The sequence below is a fragment of the Chiloscyllium plagiosum genome, unplaced genomic scaffold (genome assembly GCF_037043375.1).
Source record: "Chiloscyllium plagiosum isolate Xiang-an unplaced genomic scaffold, Cpla_swu_hap1 HiC_scaffold_6, whole genome shotgun sequence".
Lineage (NCBI taxonomy): Eukaryota > Metazoa > Chordata > Chondrichthyes > Orectolobiformes > Hemiscylliidae > Chiloscyllium > Chiloscyllium plagiosum.
This window is the reverse complement of record NW_028270144.1, coordinates 13188672-13207260: the sequence shown is the minus strand read 5'-3', so window position 1 is coordinate 13207260 and position 18589 is coordinate 13188672. Positions and strand designations below refer to the sequence as shown.

General features: G+C 39.0%; 1 protein-coding gene across 1 annotated transcript in view; it reads left to right on the top strand.

Annotated features, from left to right (window-relative positions):
* Nucleotides 1-14938, top strand: part of LOC122550450 (insulin receptor substrate 2-like) — a 44716-nt gene extending 29778 nt beyond the window's left edge. The window contains exon 2 of the mRNA XM_043691192.2: nucleotides 13009-14938. Within this exon, the coding sequence (XP_043547127.2) occupies nucleotides 13009-13013 (5 nt within the window). The 3' untranslated portion in view covers nucleotides 13014-14938. The remainder of the gene's footprint in view (nucleotides 1-13008) is intronic.
* The last annotated feature ends 3651 nt before the right edge of the window (nucleotides 14939-18589 follow it).

Below are 18589 nucleotides of genomic sequence, written 5' to 3'. Positions count from 1 at the left end.
CTATTAGTAAAAGGAGGGACTGTAAATAAGCACTTTCTCATCCATTCTAGGATATTTCACAATGACTGAGGAAGATTATTACTACATCCTTCCAGTCAGAAACTGTTTTCTATTTCAGTTGGGTAATTAGGCAAGTCTCAGATTGCATCAGAATCCTCAAAAATAAAGGAAGTAGTTTTCCTTCTTGTACTTTTCTGAAGATGAATTATATCCTGTTTTTCTCTGACTTCAAACCTGCAATTTTCCTTCGGCTTATGTTGCTTTGACTCTAACTGCTTGTGCACTCATTCTTCCTTTACCCTTGGCTGTTTTTGAGCTGTTCAGAGCTGTTGAAACCTACGTAGCCAATTCTGTCTGTTCCATTGCCTCTTCTCTTTTTAAATCCTACCTCTGAACAAACACGTCATATTTTGCATTAAAGGTGCTCTATTAACAGAAGGTATTTGAGAATTTAATCTTTTTCCATCAAACCTGTATCTTCATTCTCCTTTATTTTAGTCCTTTGATTTCTTTTGAGATTGTTTTCCTATGAGCTTTGCCTAATATTTTTTAAATATGCGGCTATTTTACTTCCATTATTTGATTAAGCTCATTCTAGATCCTTTCCTTTAGTTTCGCTTGTTTCAGTTTCTAATTTCCTGATCATGATAGCCACAATGTAAATTCATGCTTCCTATTAAAACCAACCTGTTAAAGAGATCTGCATTCTCCGCACGCAATTCTGCTGTCAAACTGCAGTACCTTCCCTACTTAGCTATCAAAAAATAAATAAAATCCAAGTATTATAGAAGAGATCAGACAACCTAGGATGTACAAATAAAACAAAGAATTGAAGGTGCTGGAGATCTGAAACAAAACAGAAATTGCTGGAAAAACTCATCAAGTCTGGCAGTAACCAAGGAAAGAAAGCAGAGTTAATGTTGCAATTCCAATAACTTTTCATCAGAACCTCCCACAGATGCTGCCAGACCTGCTGAGTTTCTCCATCAATTTCTGTTTTCCTGTGACTTACACGGTGGGCAAAATTCAATTTGTAAGTACGCTCAACCTGAGCAATTTGTTTGATTTTATGTTCAGCACCACGGAAGGTTGACAAATAATATACTATATTTGTATATTGTGGACACTTCTTGTTCTGTCTCACTTGCTTCCTGTACACTTCAGCTGTCACACGTCGGTGGACACCCGGACTTGCCATGAGCAATTTCACACACGCTTTGATGGTGTAACAAATGTTCAAGTGCAACATAGCAACCTTGATAGTATAATGAAGAACTTAAAGCAAAGTATACTCAATGGCAGATAGTTATTATTAGCTGTAAAGATTTACTTTGATTCCTGGGGGAAAAAAAGCATGAATTTACATTGCAGCTTTCATGGTCATTGACCATCTCAAAACTCTTTATAGCCACAATATGGGAGTTTAATCGCAGTTACAAAGTTAGATATGGTGGAGCCAAATTTCATGCAAACAGCAAAGTGATAATCACCAAAGACTCAATTTTTTGCTAATGTTAAAAAAAAACTTCCCAGGTTTATTCTCTTGCTTTTCTTCAAAATAATGCCATGGTATATTTGACATCCAGGCACAATGGTTAGCACTGCTGCCTCACAACGCCAGAGACCGGGGTTCAATTCCCGCCTCAGGCGACTCTCTGTGTGGAGTTTGCACATTCTCCCCGTGTCTGCGTGGGTTTGCTCCGGGTGCTCCGGTTTCCTTCCACAATCCAAAAATGTGCAGATTAGGTGAATTGGCCTTGCTAAATTGCCCGTAGTGTTCGGGGAATGGGTCCGGGTGCGTTGCGCTTCGGCAGGTCGGTGTGGACTTGTTGGGCCGAAGGGCCTGTTTCCACACTGTAAGTAATCTAATCTAATCTAATCTAATCTAATCTAATCTAATCCAAAAACAAAGGAGCCTTGGTTCAACCTTTCATCTAACAGCCTGACACTCCCCCAATACTGTATTGGAAAGATCAGCTTGATTTTTGTACTCTAGTCTGGTGACCCCAAGTGTGAAGGAGAGATATTATCAACTGAGCCATGACTGACACTCTAAATTTTATTTTATTTCATCTTCTGTGTCAATTTTTTTTGGTTAAATTGTGATGCATTGTACTTAGTAGCTGGATGTGCTCTGGGCCTGCACCACCATTTAGTCAGGACATGGCTGTTCTGGTCATGTTCTTTTGCGTAACTCCTACCCTTGACCTCCTTGCCTATTAAAACTAGAACTCAGCCTTGAGTAAATTTAATGACCTAGCCTCTGCTATTTTGTGTTGAGGAGAAATCTACATTCTAAATGACCGTAGAGAAAGAAAAACTCATCGTCCCCTTCTATTGTTTTATTTCAAACCATGTCCATCAGTTTTAGCCTCCTCCATTAAGAGGCATGGGTACGGGGAGGGACAGAACACCGGTGCTTCAACGAAAGCTCAGTGATGAAGTTTCCTTGTATGGTTTTGAAATGTCCAAAAACAAACCTTCCAGCTCAGTGAGCAAACTTACAATCTGAACCTCAACCTGAGCTACAAATCTTCTCAAAAATCGCAAACACTTCCTCTTTCTTCTCCAATCAGAGCACTCTCACCCAATCCCCCTCTCACACCTCTTGTTGCCAACCCCTCCCAACTTGAACTTCATCCTCAATAGATTTAACACTTGACTGTCTAAGTTGTTCCAGTACAGCTACAACCTGGCATCTACTTGGAAATGTAAAAAATTGCCCAGATCTGTCTTTGTCCACACTAATTAATGATGTATGGGAGGAGCTGCCAGAGGAAGTGGTGGATGGTGGTACAATTACAACATCTAAAAGGCATCTGGTTGGGTATATTAATAGGAAGGCTTTGGAGGGATATGGGTCAAGTGCTGGTAAATGGGGCTAGATAAAGGACTACATCGGTCACCATGGATGAGTTGGACCAAAGGGTCTGTTTCTGTGCTGTACATCTCCATGAATCCATGAAACAGCCTCCCAGTAGCCATTTTATCAAATCTCCTCACAATCTTTTATGCTTCGATGAGATCGCCTGTCCTTCGAGTGGGCATGGGCCCGAATTGTTCAACCTTTCTTTATAAGATAAGCCCTTCATGCAGGAGTGAACCTTACAGTTCTAGAAATTGAATCTCTTTCTGTGTTGTAAACATCGATGTGTGTGAACTAAGACTTTTCCAATTAAGTTGCTCATTCATCAGTTCCGCTTGATCACAAAAAAAAGCAAACTTTCTTCAACCAGCGCAGGAGAAATTCATTCCTACGCTGCTGTTTTAAACAGTGCTCCCCTTAGTGTGATGATTCCCCATGAGCAGGTCGCACTGCAGGCTGCTGAGGTTTCTCAAACCGTGCCTTTGGAGATTGCCTGTGAAGTTTCGTGCCCCTGGGAATCTGGGCAGTGCTTTGCAACTGAGCCTTTTCCCCAACATTTTGAGAGCCGCTCTCACATCACCTCAGTACCCCAAGGAAATTCCCATTTTTGTTTGAATCTTAAAATTCGCCCTCTGACTCATGAGAAATCACATAATGTAGACCACTAGTTTGTTTGGTTTAGTAACAACCTTTTATACCTTTGTTGTCAAAGGCTTAAGTGAAGCGATTGTAAGCACTGCAAAATGAACTGGTTAGTGGTGAGAGTGGAAGTGAATGAGTCGAATGGTAAAGGCAAGGCAAACAAATGAGTTAGCTATCTGTCCATGCTGTGCAATGGAGATCTGACAGAAGTGAATGATGACCTATCAGCTGGATAACAGTTGCAGTAGCACTGCAATAGTCACCAAGAAAATGCATGAGTTTGCTTTTGTGCCTGTTGAAATGGTTTGTGTGTGAAATATTTGAGTGGTTGCTGGGCTATCTGCTACCAATTAATCCCATAAATAGCTCCCTCCCCACCTCCTGTTTTACATGATCTTTCCTGAGGATCTGTTGTTTTAGATATGCAAATGCTTTTAATATATAGTTTCTGCCATAAACGTGCTTCTTGAATATTGTTGGTCAATTTCACTGCTCTCTGCTCCTGGCAAATGCCATAACGGACAAAAAAAGCACAGTGTTCACCATGTCTGCCTGATATAATGCTCCAAAATAAAAAAAGAGATGATGGAGCATCTGAGCAAGTTACTGGCGCCTGTTAGCCCAATAGAATGTAGTGTTGAAAGAGCTTTGGGATATGATGAAAATTTAAAAATAAGCAGTAAACAAAATGTAAAATTCAATAATCATGGCCGACTAATATTTTCAATCTCCTTCCATGCAAATTAGTTTTCTGCTTTTCTGAGGTGTTGCATAAAAGATGAATACATGCTTTGAATTAAATTATTTTTAATGCCACTATCCCCTATTAATACTTCTAACTGGGATGTGGGAATAAAATTAATTGAACTTAATCACGTGTTAAATTAACATTTTGGTATTTTTCAAATTTGCCTTTTCACAATACTTACTGTCCACAAAATGCTGCAGCACTTGTCCAGTTTCCTTTTGATAATCCCTTCTTCCATTATGCAAAGTTGTTCTACCCTGAAGTGGAATTCTAATAAATGTCCCTTCATAACATACTGAGACTCGCTTTTATTTAATGAGGAGGAGGGAAGAAGCATAGTGGGCAGGAGGATCGGAGGTGATTGGTTTTTAACTTAACATACTCCCTTCACAATCTATAACAGATGCCTTGCATTTCTGAACAGTAAGTCATAATATGTTTTAAAAACCTAAAACGTGCAAATAACTTTACAGTAGTCTTTCCCCATCTGATTTTCTTTCTCAGCATGATCCAAATAGTGACGGGGAGGCAGATTGTTTCAAAACAAAAAAAAGAACATAATTTGGGTGGATGTTAGTGACCTAATTTAAGTCCCAGGATGAAAATTGAAACCATGTAAGCTACGTTATAGAAATGGGTCACTGTTATGTGTTAGAATCTTAAATTGTACCTGTTCAATACCTGAACAGAGCACTGAAGCAATCATACTATTAATTTCTCCTTTTTGTCCCAGTGCCAAAGTACCAATACTTTGGAATAGCATCAGAGTTTAAAATATTTATTTCATTACACACCGTGTGAAGAAAGTGATTTAAAAACATCTTATTTATGCTGGATTATTTTCTTAAATAAAATCGATGAAGATACAATAATGAGGTTTCCTGAGTCTGAAACATATTCAAATTGTATATCATTCTGAATTAGACTAACAAGTTGTTGTAATTGTGTAGCCATACAATTGTCACAGTTAATAGCTGTTGAACCTTCCTACCTTGTGACCAGTTGAGTACACCGGCTACACCGTTGAAGTGAAAGCTTTTGGGAAGACCGATGTGTTGAAAATGTTATTTCTGTTTCCTCCTTTTCACTTCATTTCATTCCATGAACTGCTGCACAGATGAACAGTTGTGATGTTATATCATGGAAAGGCTTCCGCTGCTGTTCCTGCTGTTTTGAAAAGAGACCTCAAAATTGACCCCTTTAAATACACCCCTATAATCTCTTCTCTTATCTCTTTCTGCCGACTCTTTTCCCTTCAATTACCTTGAAAGATTCTGGATATCATTTGAAGGACAGTAGTGTTGCTATTGATTTTGAAGTACATTTCACCTCATCCTTCTGAATACAAGTTATGCATATTCCAATTTTCCATTTTTAAACAATAAATCAGTCAAGTCTTCAGTCAAAACTTGGTTAGTTTATTGTAATTCTACAATCAAGTTTATCAAACATCATTTTAGCGTGTTAGAAAAATATTTCTACTATTTTACGGTGCACAGATTATGTGAAATTTATAAGAAACTCCTGTAATTCTGCTATTGGAGAGGAAATTCAGCCAGTGTTTACTTTTATAATACTGTCTATGATAGATCATGATTTTGGAACTCCGTTTTAGTAAATATTTCAAATGGGTGCACTGAGTTTGTTTTTCAAGTTACATAGCATTCTGATAATGCACACAGTTATTACACAGCATTGCTTAAGAGTCCCTAAACCAAGTCACTGTGACTACATGCAGACATTTTCTGTTTACCAATTTATTACCCCATCCTTGGAGGGCCTAATCTCATTTACTCAAGTCCAGATTGGATTAGATTTTGGGCATGTTTCAATCATCATATTGCAACCAATACCAAGCCACTTACCAGCACAGGATATTATCACCAGCTGAAGTTTTTAGTTTAGCTAAAATTTCAACAGCTGATAGCAGTGACAGTTGTACTTTGGCTATACAATTAAAACAGCTTGTTCGTCAAATTCGGAATGAGATACAATTTGGAACATGTTAGAGACTTGGGAAACCTCATGTTGATACCTTCATCAGTCTTCTTTAAGAACATAATCTCTTATTGTAAGCAATTTATTATAATTTGCTGGCATTGCATATTGTCTACAAGTTAACCATTGTTTCTTGGAAGTCCAGCGTAAATAGATGTTTTTAAAATCACATTCTTCACACTGTGTGTTATAAAGTAACTATTTTAAATGCTGATGCTACCCCAATGCATTAGTAGATTGGTACTGGCACAAAATAAGGTAAGAAACCATGCAAATGGAGAAATTAATGGCATGGTTGCTAGCTCGTCTAGCGAAGACTATTCTTGGATAATTTGTGTGTGTTTTTGGTTAAACTCTTTTGATTGCTGTTAATTATTGTGCAACTTAATATCCAGCCAGTCAGAAAGTCTAGTCATAGACTCTTCATCCCTGGAAGATTGTTTGAATGGTGTCTCTTATGGTGTCACTAAGGTGTGATTGTGAATGGTACTGCCTCATCATTTTGAGCTTGGGCCGGCTGACAGTGATGTGGCTACATGGTTCTTGTAACTGGACCTTAACGCGCATGAGAAGACGATGATTGTTGATGAGAATGAAAGATCTACTGAATCTATTTCATCGAGTTAAACAAAGTGCTGGGAATGCGAACCCAATAAGCACCATTTTACAACCAAACTTTGCTTGTTTTACCTCTTTGACCAATTATTTTCATACCACAATAGGCCAATGCTTAAACAGGGATAGAATTATGCTAATATATATTTAACAGCAACAACCTGTGTTTATATAGTGCTTTGAATTCAGTAACTTTCCCAGTGCACTTCACAGGAATGTTATTTATCTCCAAAACATGAGCTGTATTTTTTTAAAAAAAGAGGAGTTGCCCAGAAGCTTTGTCAGAGGTAGGTTAAGGAGAATTTTCAAGTAGGAAGACAGGTGTCAGGAAAATGATTTAGGGAGGCAATTCTAGAAATTGGAACCCCAGGAGTGAAACATAGCCACTGGTTATGATGCGGTCGAGATTGAGGATGCTTAAGAGGCCAGTGCCGCATTAGCTGAGGCCAGAGGAGATTACAGAGATTAGGGAGGACAAGGCCATAGAGAGATTGGAAAATAAAGGATACAATTTTAAATGTGAAGTACTTCTTTAAAGGGGGCCATTTCATGTCAGCAAGCAGAGGGATAGTACCAACTTAGAGGCAAGCTAGGCCATGGCCAGAGAGTTTTGGATAACCTCAAATTTAAAGAAGATAGATCAAGGGATAACCAGGAATATCTGATTCTCATAGCAACCAAGGCACGGATCGGGATTTCAGAACAGGTGAGCTGAGGCATGGATAAGATTAAGCAATTTTAGGGAGGTGCAAGTCGGTGGTGTTAGTGGTGACATTGAATTGTGGTTGGAAGTTGATCTCTGCTACAAACACAACACCGAGATGTTCAGTCAGTCTAGTTCAGCCTCATACTGTTGACAGCAAGGAAGGAGAATTAGAATTAGGCATTTTTTTTGTCCCATGTACTCGAGTACAGGAGTACTGTGAAAAGTTTACAGCATTGTCGGTCACGGCACCATGTTAGGTACAAAATACCTAGATACAAAATACATAAAGAAAAAAAAGTTACATCACCATTCATAGTATAACGTAGATAAAAAGAAACCAAGTTAGAAGGATAAACATTACAGTCAAATAAGCAGATTACAGAAAAGGGAAAAGGCAATGATTTGCATCTTTTGTAGCTTTGCAATGGCCTAAAGTGCTTACACTTTAAAAGTATCAATTATGTAGATAAACATGGCCATTGCATTACAGCAAGCTCCATGATCAGCATGAAGAGAAATGAGCAGTTAATCTGCTTTTGTTGTAATGCTAGAGGTATGGAAGTTAGACAAGACTCTTGGAAAAGTATCACGCTCTTTCCCCATTATGGCAGAATATTTTATAGCCACCTAAGAAGCGAGGTGGGGTCTTGATTTAATATCTCATTCAGATATTGCAGCTCTCTAACTTAATGCACTGGAGTACATACCGAGAGCGTGTGCTCAGGTCTGATGTGGTACATCTGACTCCAGATATACAAATGCTAACACTCAGTCAGTTTTATGTATACAGAAGTTACAACAGATGCTAACTAGTTGGACAATATTGGTTTCATAGTGTCACTGTACACAAATATACCTTAGCACCATAGCTGGTTCTTTTTGTGATGATGATGATGATGATCTGACTCGTATTTGTTTTGTGTTGGATATTAACATCCTAGAATGTAATGCTGAATCTCTTAGCAGTCGCAGGAGTTTGCAAACATCCTGCTTTACTAGCCGATACTTACTGAACAATCCCTCCCAGCAATTGTTACTGAGAAGATTAAAGAACTATACAACAAATACATTGGAAGTGATTTGGCAATGGGTGTATTATTCTCCGCTTTTGAATGAATTTCTGCAGAGGATAAGTAAGAGCCCAATTCATACAGATCACATGTTGTGATCGATGTATCTTAACTGAATATACAAAACAGTGCTAGACAATAGCTTGGTCATGTAGTGAAACTACATTGGAAGGGTTTGCTGCAACTATGCGGCACATTAGTGAGACTTCCCTTAGAGTGCTGCACAGAGATTTGGTCACTGTACCTAAGGAGAGATATGTTTGCATTGGAAGTAGTTCAGAGAAGGTTCACGGGGCTGATTCATGGTTTGAAGAGCTGGTCTTCTGAGGAAAGTTTGACCAGAATGGATCTATACTAGTTGGAGTTTAGAAGAACAAGACCTGGTGTTATTAAAACATAAGGATTGACATGGTAGATGCTGAAAGGATGAATCCTTTAGTGGGGTAATCTAAAATAAGGGTCATCATTTAAAATTATGTTGCCTCATATTTAAGGTGAAGATGGGAGGGTTTGTTTAATCTCTTAGAAGTCTTTGAGATTCTTTTCCCTAGGGACGAGTAGAGACTGGGTCTTTAAACATATTTAAGATTGAACTAGATAGATGTTATGATGTGGAGGTGCCAGTGTTGGACTGAGGTGAGCAAAGTTAAAAATAACACAACACCAGGTTATAGTCCAACAGGTTTATTTGGAAGCTTTCAGTGTGCTGCTCCTTCATCAGGTAACTAGTGGGGCAGGATCATAAGACACAGAATTTATAGCAAAAGATCACAGTGTCATGCAATTAAAGAATATAGTGAACAAATATAACTAAATTAGATTCCTTACAGGGTGGAGACAGGCCATTTGGCGCAACAAGTCCACACCAACCCTCTAAAGTAACCCACCCAGACCCATTTCCCTCTGACTAATGCATCTAACACTATGGGCAATTTAGCATGGCCAATTCACCTGACCTGCACATCTTTGAAACCCACGCAGACACGGGGAGAATATGCAAACTCCACACAGGCAGTCACCTGAGGCTGGAATTGAACCCGGTCCCTGGCGCTGTGAGGCAGCAATGCTAACCACTGAGCTACCATGCTGCCACCCCAACAAGGCAAATGAATGTTGGCCAACAAGGGAGTTGAGGCCACAATCCAATCAGTCATGATGATCTTACTGAATGGGGGAAGCAGGTTCAGTGAACCTACATTTATATCTTATGATCTAAATGTAGTTAGTAGCTGATCATTTAAATGACTGTGAATGATCCTGTACTGTCAACAAGTTTGCTCATGTTCTTCAGAGAAGGGAAATCACCTTGATCTGGTCTGAACTACATGTGATCAATGTTACAGTATGTAGTTGACCATAAACACCCTCTCAAGTAGATGACATATGTCTGGTCAACTAGCCTTGTGAGAAACGCTAAACCAAAAATATGAGTTGTGTGCCTCACACTCATCATACTCTATTCTTCAAAAACAAAAGAACATGTGTTAGCAAGGGACTTCTTGCGAAGTGACCATTTGCTGCACGCTATCATTTTATCATTATAGTGATGCACCCAGAGGGCTAAATTTTACAGTGCAGATGGGGGCGAGTCTCTCTCCACTTGGCCAGCACATCCTCAGCCATTTTACAGCAGGCTAGGCCTAAGTTGGCGCCTGGTCATCAAATTCTCTGACCGCAGCAAGCTGCTGGCTGTGGCTGGCACCTGGCGAGATGGAGAGCTGTGTAATCCGACAGTGTGGGTTGGGCAGCCAGTGAACCAGAGGCCAATGTTTTACTTTCAACAGTTGTCACTCTCATTCCGAAGGCTCGCTGGACCCGAAACATTAACTCTGCTTTCCCAGTCCACACATCCTGCCAGGACCTTTCCAGCAGTTTCTGATTTTGTTTCTGTTTTTCTGCTTTCATGGTTCTTCATTGATAAGTTTTTACTTCGAATTGTCTTGAAAAAATGTCATCAAGAATTTCAAATGCCAACCAAGTAAAAGTGTCAGCGAGACTTGGAATCGAATCTCCAGAAAAAACGTTTGAATTAATTGTCTGTGATCTTCGTGATAAGAAGTGTGGCTGGGCTGAAACAAAATCAGCTGTTAATACACCAACACTGTTCCATGATGCTGCTATAAACTAACTTCATCCCCTCAATGTTTATCTTGTGTTTCAAAACCCTTCTTTCAAGAGTTTGACTTTCAAGCAGCAGATTGTTCTGCATCTGATAATCATTATCTTTTGGAGTTCTTTTGTTAAAAATTCAATGGGATGTTGAAAAACAAAAGGAGCCTGTATTCAGGCTCCTGATAACTGCACTTTAGGAAATTGAAAAGAACTTGTGCCAACAGTAATATTTAGAGCACAGTATTCCCATTGTAAACACCCAATTCATACTTTCCAGAAACCTCTCTCACTGCTTAGGTCTGTTCTTATTCAGTTAGTTTAAAGGTCAGGCCTGAATCTTTTTGAGAATCAAATCTTCTGTTTTTAAGACTCAATTTTGTCTGTTAACTGTCAAGTAGAAAATTGCAGAGGTTTAATAACAAAAAGTTGAAATTGTAAAGCTGTGTATCTTAACAGCACAAATTATAAAGCCATGTTGAAGGGTTAGACATAGTTACTCCATTTTAAAACTCCAGTCAACCGTAGCTTCTTTTTCAAAACTAAACAAATATACATTCAAAAATAGGGCAGAGGTATTGTAGGTTGTATTTGAAGTTGCAGTGTAATCAAAGCGTAGACCTGACTTCCAGTATTCCATGTCAGACCTGCAGACTATTAACAAGCTCTGCTAATTTAACTTTCTTCCCAGAACCATGAAATTAAAACACACTGCATCTACAATGCTCTTCATGTTCTGCAAACCACCCACTTGCATTGTTTTCTGAATTCCTTGCCTTAATCCTTAAACTTATGTTTTGCTGCAGAAATAAACACGGCCTCGAAAGCAACATTTCCCATGTGAATTGTTACTGCACTTAGCTAACTAACCAAACAACTTTGGAGAGGGATTTCACAGATACAGGCTCAAGTGCTGGAAATAGCTGCAGCTTGTTATCTGAGCCTTCTGTCTATGTAAATAGTTTATTAAGTAAATAAAATAACTGCAAAGAACTAGTCTAAGCAAAATCAACATGTGAATGTCTATATTGCAAAGTTTACATTGTTGAAATGAGAGACATATTGCTGAAGCATTTTTTGTACTCACTAGGATAAGTACAAAGGAAATCTAAATTTTATGCAATCGTAACAATTTTTACAATAGGAGGAGTGGGTGCTAGTTGGTTTGCAAGTCGACTGTGATTGACTGAGGCACTACCATGGAGAAAGCAATGGGGAACTATAGGTTCTCCATGATTCTGGATAATTTAACAAAGAAAATAAGAAAGAACACTTTTGTGTTATTTAAAAGGAATATGTCCCTGGGAGGGAAGGAATGCCACTTCGAAAAGATCAAGTGTGAATGAGATAGGTTATGAACTAAACTGATTAACTTAAATATGTTGTCTGAGCTGAGATGTCACTCTTTTTTTTAAATAAAACCTTGTTATCTTGAGAATGTGACTTAAAAGTAGTTCTGACATTTACATATTAGTGAACCAAAACCTGCAAACCATTCGAAAGGATGAAAGACTTAACAGCAATCTAGGTTTGTTCAATATATCGTATCAGTTGCATGCATGACACTATGATCTTTTGCTATAAATTCCGTGCCTTATGATCCTGCTCCGCAGCTACCCGAAGAAGGAGCAATGCTCCGAAAGCTAGTACTTTTTAATGAACTTAAATTGGATGTTGGTGCAGCCATCAGTGCAGGTCAGGCAGCATCCAAGGAGCAGGAGAATCGACGTTTCGGGCATGAGCCCTTCTTCAGGAATCCTTCTTCAGCCCTTCCTGAAGAAGGGCTCATGCCCGAAACGTCGATTCTCCTGCTCCTTGGATGCTGCCTGACCTGCTGCGCTTTTCCAGCAACACATTTTCAGCTCTGATCTCCAGCATCTGCAGACCTCACTTTCTCCTCGTAGCCATCAGTGCATTCAGGACTGTTCAGCAATTGATGTCCAATCGAAGCATTCTATCTAAACATAGATGAGTTAGTTTGGGTTCTGCGAGCATGAGCTGGTTGAGTGTGCTCTGTACTCCAGCTTTTGTGAACAGCTGGAGAAACATATTCTGCCAGAGTCAATGTGCTGGCCAACCTCCCCTGCAGTATAAATTCAGCGATGGTTTGAAATTTGGAATTCTTGAAGTTGTCCTGATGATTTCAAAGAAAGAAAATCATCTATTTTTAGATGATATTCAAGTTCTATGTTACAAAATGAATTGTAAATTTATCATTTGTTTCAAGCAACGTTTTTTATTTCTGTTCTTTCAGACTGACGGACCCTTCATCTCTGGAACCTCACACAAGCGATGCTGCTCAGCAACACCTTTTGTGGAATGCTGCTCAAGTTTACCTTCTTTCCTCATTGTGAATGGGTAACCAATAATGCCTCGAGACTATTATAACACTGCAATGCACAGCGTACCTTCAAGGACAAGGAAGCTTTCTGCCTCATTAGTTTTTGCTATGGATATTGATCACCCTCATCCTTCTTTGGGTGGAGTGCACTGAAGCAGTACTTATTTAGCAGTATGTTAGTTGTTGCCAGTTAGGCCTATCTTTCAGCTGAGATATGGCCAAATGTTAGTACCTTTAACTTTCCCAGTCTGGTAACACCTTGACCACATTACTTTTTTGCAATGTATCTCACACCAGGAACCGACTGAACTGGAATGTTACTGACCTGGTATAAATCCTACCTCGTTTAATTATTAAAGTCAGCCTTTCATGGGAGAAGGTGCACAAACTTTGCTTTATCGCTACTGAACTCCCGATACGCAAACCCTAGGCCTTAACATCTTGTTTAACATCTTGAATATAGTTAACTGTGTGATGAGCCAGAGTTTTGGGCTTGCCTTGTTCCAGAAAGATCCCATGTTGGTTAGTTTGAGCCTAACTTAAGATAAAACAAAATGGTCTTGTAAGAGGGAAATAAAGTGCAATTTCAGGACATTGGATTTGGATCAAAAGATCCATGAAAGACCCAGTAAGATGCAGCCAAGCACTTTCACTAAGACCAGGAAGGTAGCCTTCCACAAGTCAATATAGGGAAGAGAAATGTAATATTACAAATGCGGGCGATAGGATTTTCACATATTTTGAGCTGCATCAGAATGTAAATATTAAATGCAATTGAATGCAAAACATTATCAACTGTACAAATTATTTAAGACGTAACTTTGATTCCTTAAGAGGGGAGTCAGCAGGTTTTGTTTAAAAGATATATAGAGAATAATGTTCTTGCTATTTCTTAACCGTGAGTGCTTCTTACGTTGAATGCAGAACTTGGACTGATCAGTACTGCTTTTGGTGAATGTGGTTCCTCAAGACCTTTCTGCTAAGTTATTTATTAATACCAGAACAGTTGATGAAAGTGCCAGATATTTCTGAATGTAGACACAATTTTCTGCAATGCCAGTAATTGAAGTTACAGACCGGTGTGAAGGTCTCTGTATTGAGGTTGATTCCATTATAGTTATGCCTAATGGTGTGTGTAAATGTACTGTACAAAGAAAATCAGTACTGTGAGCATTGCTAATTTTTACATTACATAAAAATGGATTAAAGGTAATCTTGATAAAGTGGCCGAATCTACATTAAAAGCCACTTACAATCATGGCACTGAAAGAAAAAATGCTGACTATAAATTACATTACCTGAGACAACAGCAGAGTATGGAATGTACTGAGCTAAGTAACACTTGCCACTAAATAAGTTTCATAACTTCACTGTATCAAAACATGTAACTGAATGCAATTTTTACATCCTTAGTTTACAGTTCAGAACGCAATTTAATATATAACTGTCTACGCTAGTTACAAAGATCACTAGAGTGTGCAGCAAAGTTTGCGATCTGTATATTTTGTCCCTTTCAGTTCAGTGCGTGTTTTCTTTTTGTCTTGATGCTGTTTAAACTCTAAATAATACAAAAGCAGTGTTTTCATGTTATTTTTTAGTTTTCAGATGTCAGGAAATACAACATTAAGTAATATTTCTTCTTGTGACCAGACAAGAGATAATTGTAACTTTAACATATCTTGCTGTGTCTTCCGTTGTATATATTGTATATAACATTGAATGTAATGCTGCCGGAAGATGAATAATTGATTTAGAATAGTATATTGTACTATATCTGTATTGATCTTGAATGCTGTCTCAATAGCCATATGCAATAAAATAGCCTACAATATTTATGAAAGCAGTTGTTGTTCAGATTTCAATGCATAAGTGTACTTCACATACAAAAACACATACACCCCTTTATCCAATGTTCACACTGACAAAGCACGTGCGTTGATTGCGCTTAACATTTACAGCGAGAATCCACCTCCAGAGACAAGGTAGTGCTGGAAAACTAAACATATGCTACTTGAAACTGAGTGAGCTCTGTAACTAAACTGTCAATGATGTTGGTGATGACCCTCAGCAGCTAACACTGCACATCCAAAGTTATTGCTCAACCAGCCACTCATGTTTCCAAAGGTTCAATCGGGATTGCAGTCTTCTGATATTGTAGGTCCATAACTTTACCCTTTAGGGAATATGGATGCTGGTGGCTGCTGGTTATCAATAATATATGCAAACTGTGCAAGATGAATGCCAAATCTGTGAATACAGTTATGTTTGCCCTGTTTCCTGTTGCTATCTCCTTAGATATCTTTATCTTTAAATGCAGAAGTTTAGTGTACATCTTTCTTCTTTGACTTGCATTTCTCCTTTGTTGTCACTTTTCCTATCTTTTATCCTGTAAATAATTATTTGGTCTCTTAGAATATTCTATCATTGTGCTCCACAGTAGTTTGTTTAATCATAAAATCCCTGCAGTGTTGAAGAATCCATATCAGCCCATACCAACCTTCCAAAGAGCATCGCAACCAGACCCACTCCCTACCCTATCCCTGTAACTCTGCATTTCCCGTGGCTAACCCACCTAGCCTGCACATCCCTGGACACTATGGGGCTGTTTAGCACAGTCAATCCACCTAACCTACATATCTTTGGACTGTGGGAGGAAACTGGAGCACCTGGAGGAAACCCACGCAGACCTAGGGAGAATGTGCAAACTTCTTACAGTTGCCCAAGAGTGCAATTGGACCTGGGTCCCTGGTGCTGAGGCAGCAGTGCTAACCACTGAGCCACCAAATGTTTACTGTTTTTTCTTGTTTTAAGCAGTGGCTTGTTTTTTGCTTTATTTTTATTGAAGAAGTTTAGATAAGTTACTACCAAAAGAAAACAACCATGCAAGTTTCCACTTGTGCCTCGATAACTATTATTCCTAAAGGGCAAATTGCTTATCACCACTCCGTGTTGCCTACACCGGACGCTGAATGCAATGTGAAGTGGCTTTGTGAAATTCACAATTTGAAAATTGCTGTTCAGCAGGGAAAATAAAATTAGCACCACAGAGGTGTGTAATAACATCTCCGAGCAGGTCAGTTAGAAAAATATTACCATCACAACATGGATTGCAACAGTTCAAGGACAGTTTGTGTCCTTATCTGAACCCTGGCATTCTTACAGTCCACATATCAAACACTCAATTTGAAAAGAAACACTAACTAGCTACTCAGCCCTGCACAATATAGTTCAGAAGGATTCCTACATCTTCAAAATGTGACCAAAAAAACTGAAACATAAAAAGATTGTGTTTAGTTTAGTTTAGTTTAGTTTCATGTCCTCACATTCTCTCTCCTCCGCTTCAGGACCTATGTACCAAAAGTTACTCTGTTAACATATAATATACCTCATAACCAGACCAAATTTTAATTTCTATCAATGAAAATGGATCATTTTTCAAAAAACATCTTCCTACATTCCAATCAGAATGTCTGGACTCTACATGAAGTGCAACATGTTTGTTTCCATGTCCCTTCCATTTAACTATCTATTAAAACATATTTTTAAATTCTTTGAATAGAACAGTTTTTCAAGCTCATCCAGGGTGGGAAATAAAAACTGTTGGAACTGTCAGTGCTTCCAGAAGTCAGCAGGTCCCCATGGACATCCAGCTTTAATATGTACATGTCCTCATCTGGTGGGGACGTTTTGTAGGCCAGTTGGTTTGGCCATTTATTATGTTAAGTGCTTACCAGCTACTTCAATTCACCAGTTTGTATCTAACCTTCCACATGTTTTTTGGAATATGCTTTGCAAAACAAGGTGAGAGACCAGTAAGAATTAACAAATTGAGAAAATGACAGGAAGAAAGACTTTAAAACTGAAATCTAACAGCATCTAGTTAAATGCTTTTACACACAAGATTTATTGAGTGACAAAAACAGAGGGTGCTGGAAAAGCTCAGCAGGTCTGGCAGCATTTTTCGGGCCGAGTGAACTCTCCACAGATGCTGCCAGACCTGCTGAGCTTTTCCAGCAATTTCTGTTTTTGTTTCTGATTTAAGCATCCGCAGTTCTTTCAGTTTCTATTCTGACTGAGTGCTTTCAACTTATTAATGATTTCCAAAACTTTGAAGGTTATTTTTACCACCTTGTAAATTTCGCCAAAAGGATTTGTGTGGCAGCAGCAGTAATCTCCTCAACTACCTGTTGCTCCACAGAACTACAGGAATGACTACAGTTGTGTACCTCAAGAAATATCTTGTTGGCTGGACATCAATCTCAAGAGAGTCTGACTTTCTAGTCCAATAGTTGTTGACCTCTGCAGCCTTTTGAAAGAAGGTGGCAATGATCGTCAAAGTTACAACAGATTTTAGTTTCTTCACCTCTAGTTCCTTTCAGTGACCTACTTAGTAAATCTTTGCTGTTTCTCTCAATCAATTGCTATAAGTGAAACTTATGGGCATAAGTGCTCTGTTTTGCAAGGTCATCACTTCTGCGTGCTATTGCTGACGAGGGAAGCAGAATGGGAGGGCTCACAGATTTGCTGGTCTTGCTAGGCTCCAACAGAGACTTGTAGATTGCACAGGTCATAATCAAAAGGTGTCACTGATTATTGGAGCGTTTATATCAACTTAAAGGGATTCCAATATTCAGCTCATCTGTAACCACCATCATGTCAGTACAAGACAGCCAGTGATAATGACAGGATGCAGGCATTGTGCATGAGTCAAATATCCCACAGATGTTTACCCATCAGAACAGAAACAACAGACAGCTGTTTGAAGACACATGTTAGCCTTGAAAGCCATGCCTGATGACACTATTAGAGACCTATTTCAGATAACCAGGAGAAGTCCAGCAGGAATCACATCAGTACATGGGCTGTCATTGAAGCCACAAACCAGGAACTGAAGATATGTTTTAGATGCCTCTACAGATCCAGGGGAGCCTAGTTTGCAACAAGCAGGGTTTCCAGAGTATTAGTGGTCTTGCTGAAGATCATAAACAGTTTGCAACTTTGTTGGAAGAGAAAGGGTGACCAATGGAACAGCATGAGGTGGTAGGTGCTCCAAGAGGTGCACATTAAACTGGCAGGGATGTTTGGGCTGGGCTGATTCAGGTATGTACCAGTCAGTCGATCTAAGGCAGTGCAGCCAAAGAGACACCAATTCTGAAACCATTGTGCTCTACCCCAAACCCCCAGAACCAAACAATACTTTTCATTGTATCTCAAGACATGTGACAATAATAAATAAAACAAATCAAAATCAGTCCCACAGTAAACAATACATCCCTTGCCTATTTCTGGTCTTTAAGCCTTTCCATAGCATTCTTCACTAGGTCCAAGTTGACTTGGCAGGTCACGGGCAAAAATGGGGACAACGGGTCAATGGAACTTAGAAATAGGCCTTATGACTCAAACATGAAAGGGATAGGTGATATTTCTCCAAAGTGATAACTCTTGTGCAACTGTAAATCTTTACTCTTTCTCTTTCCTGGTGCTCCTCTGTGCT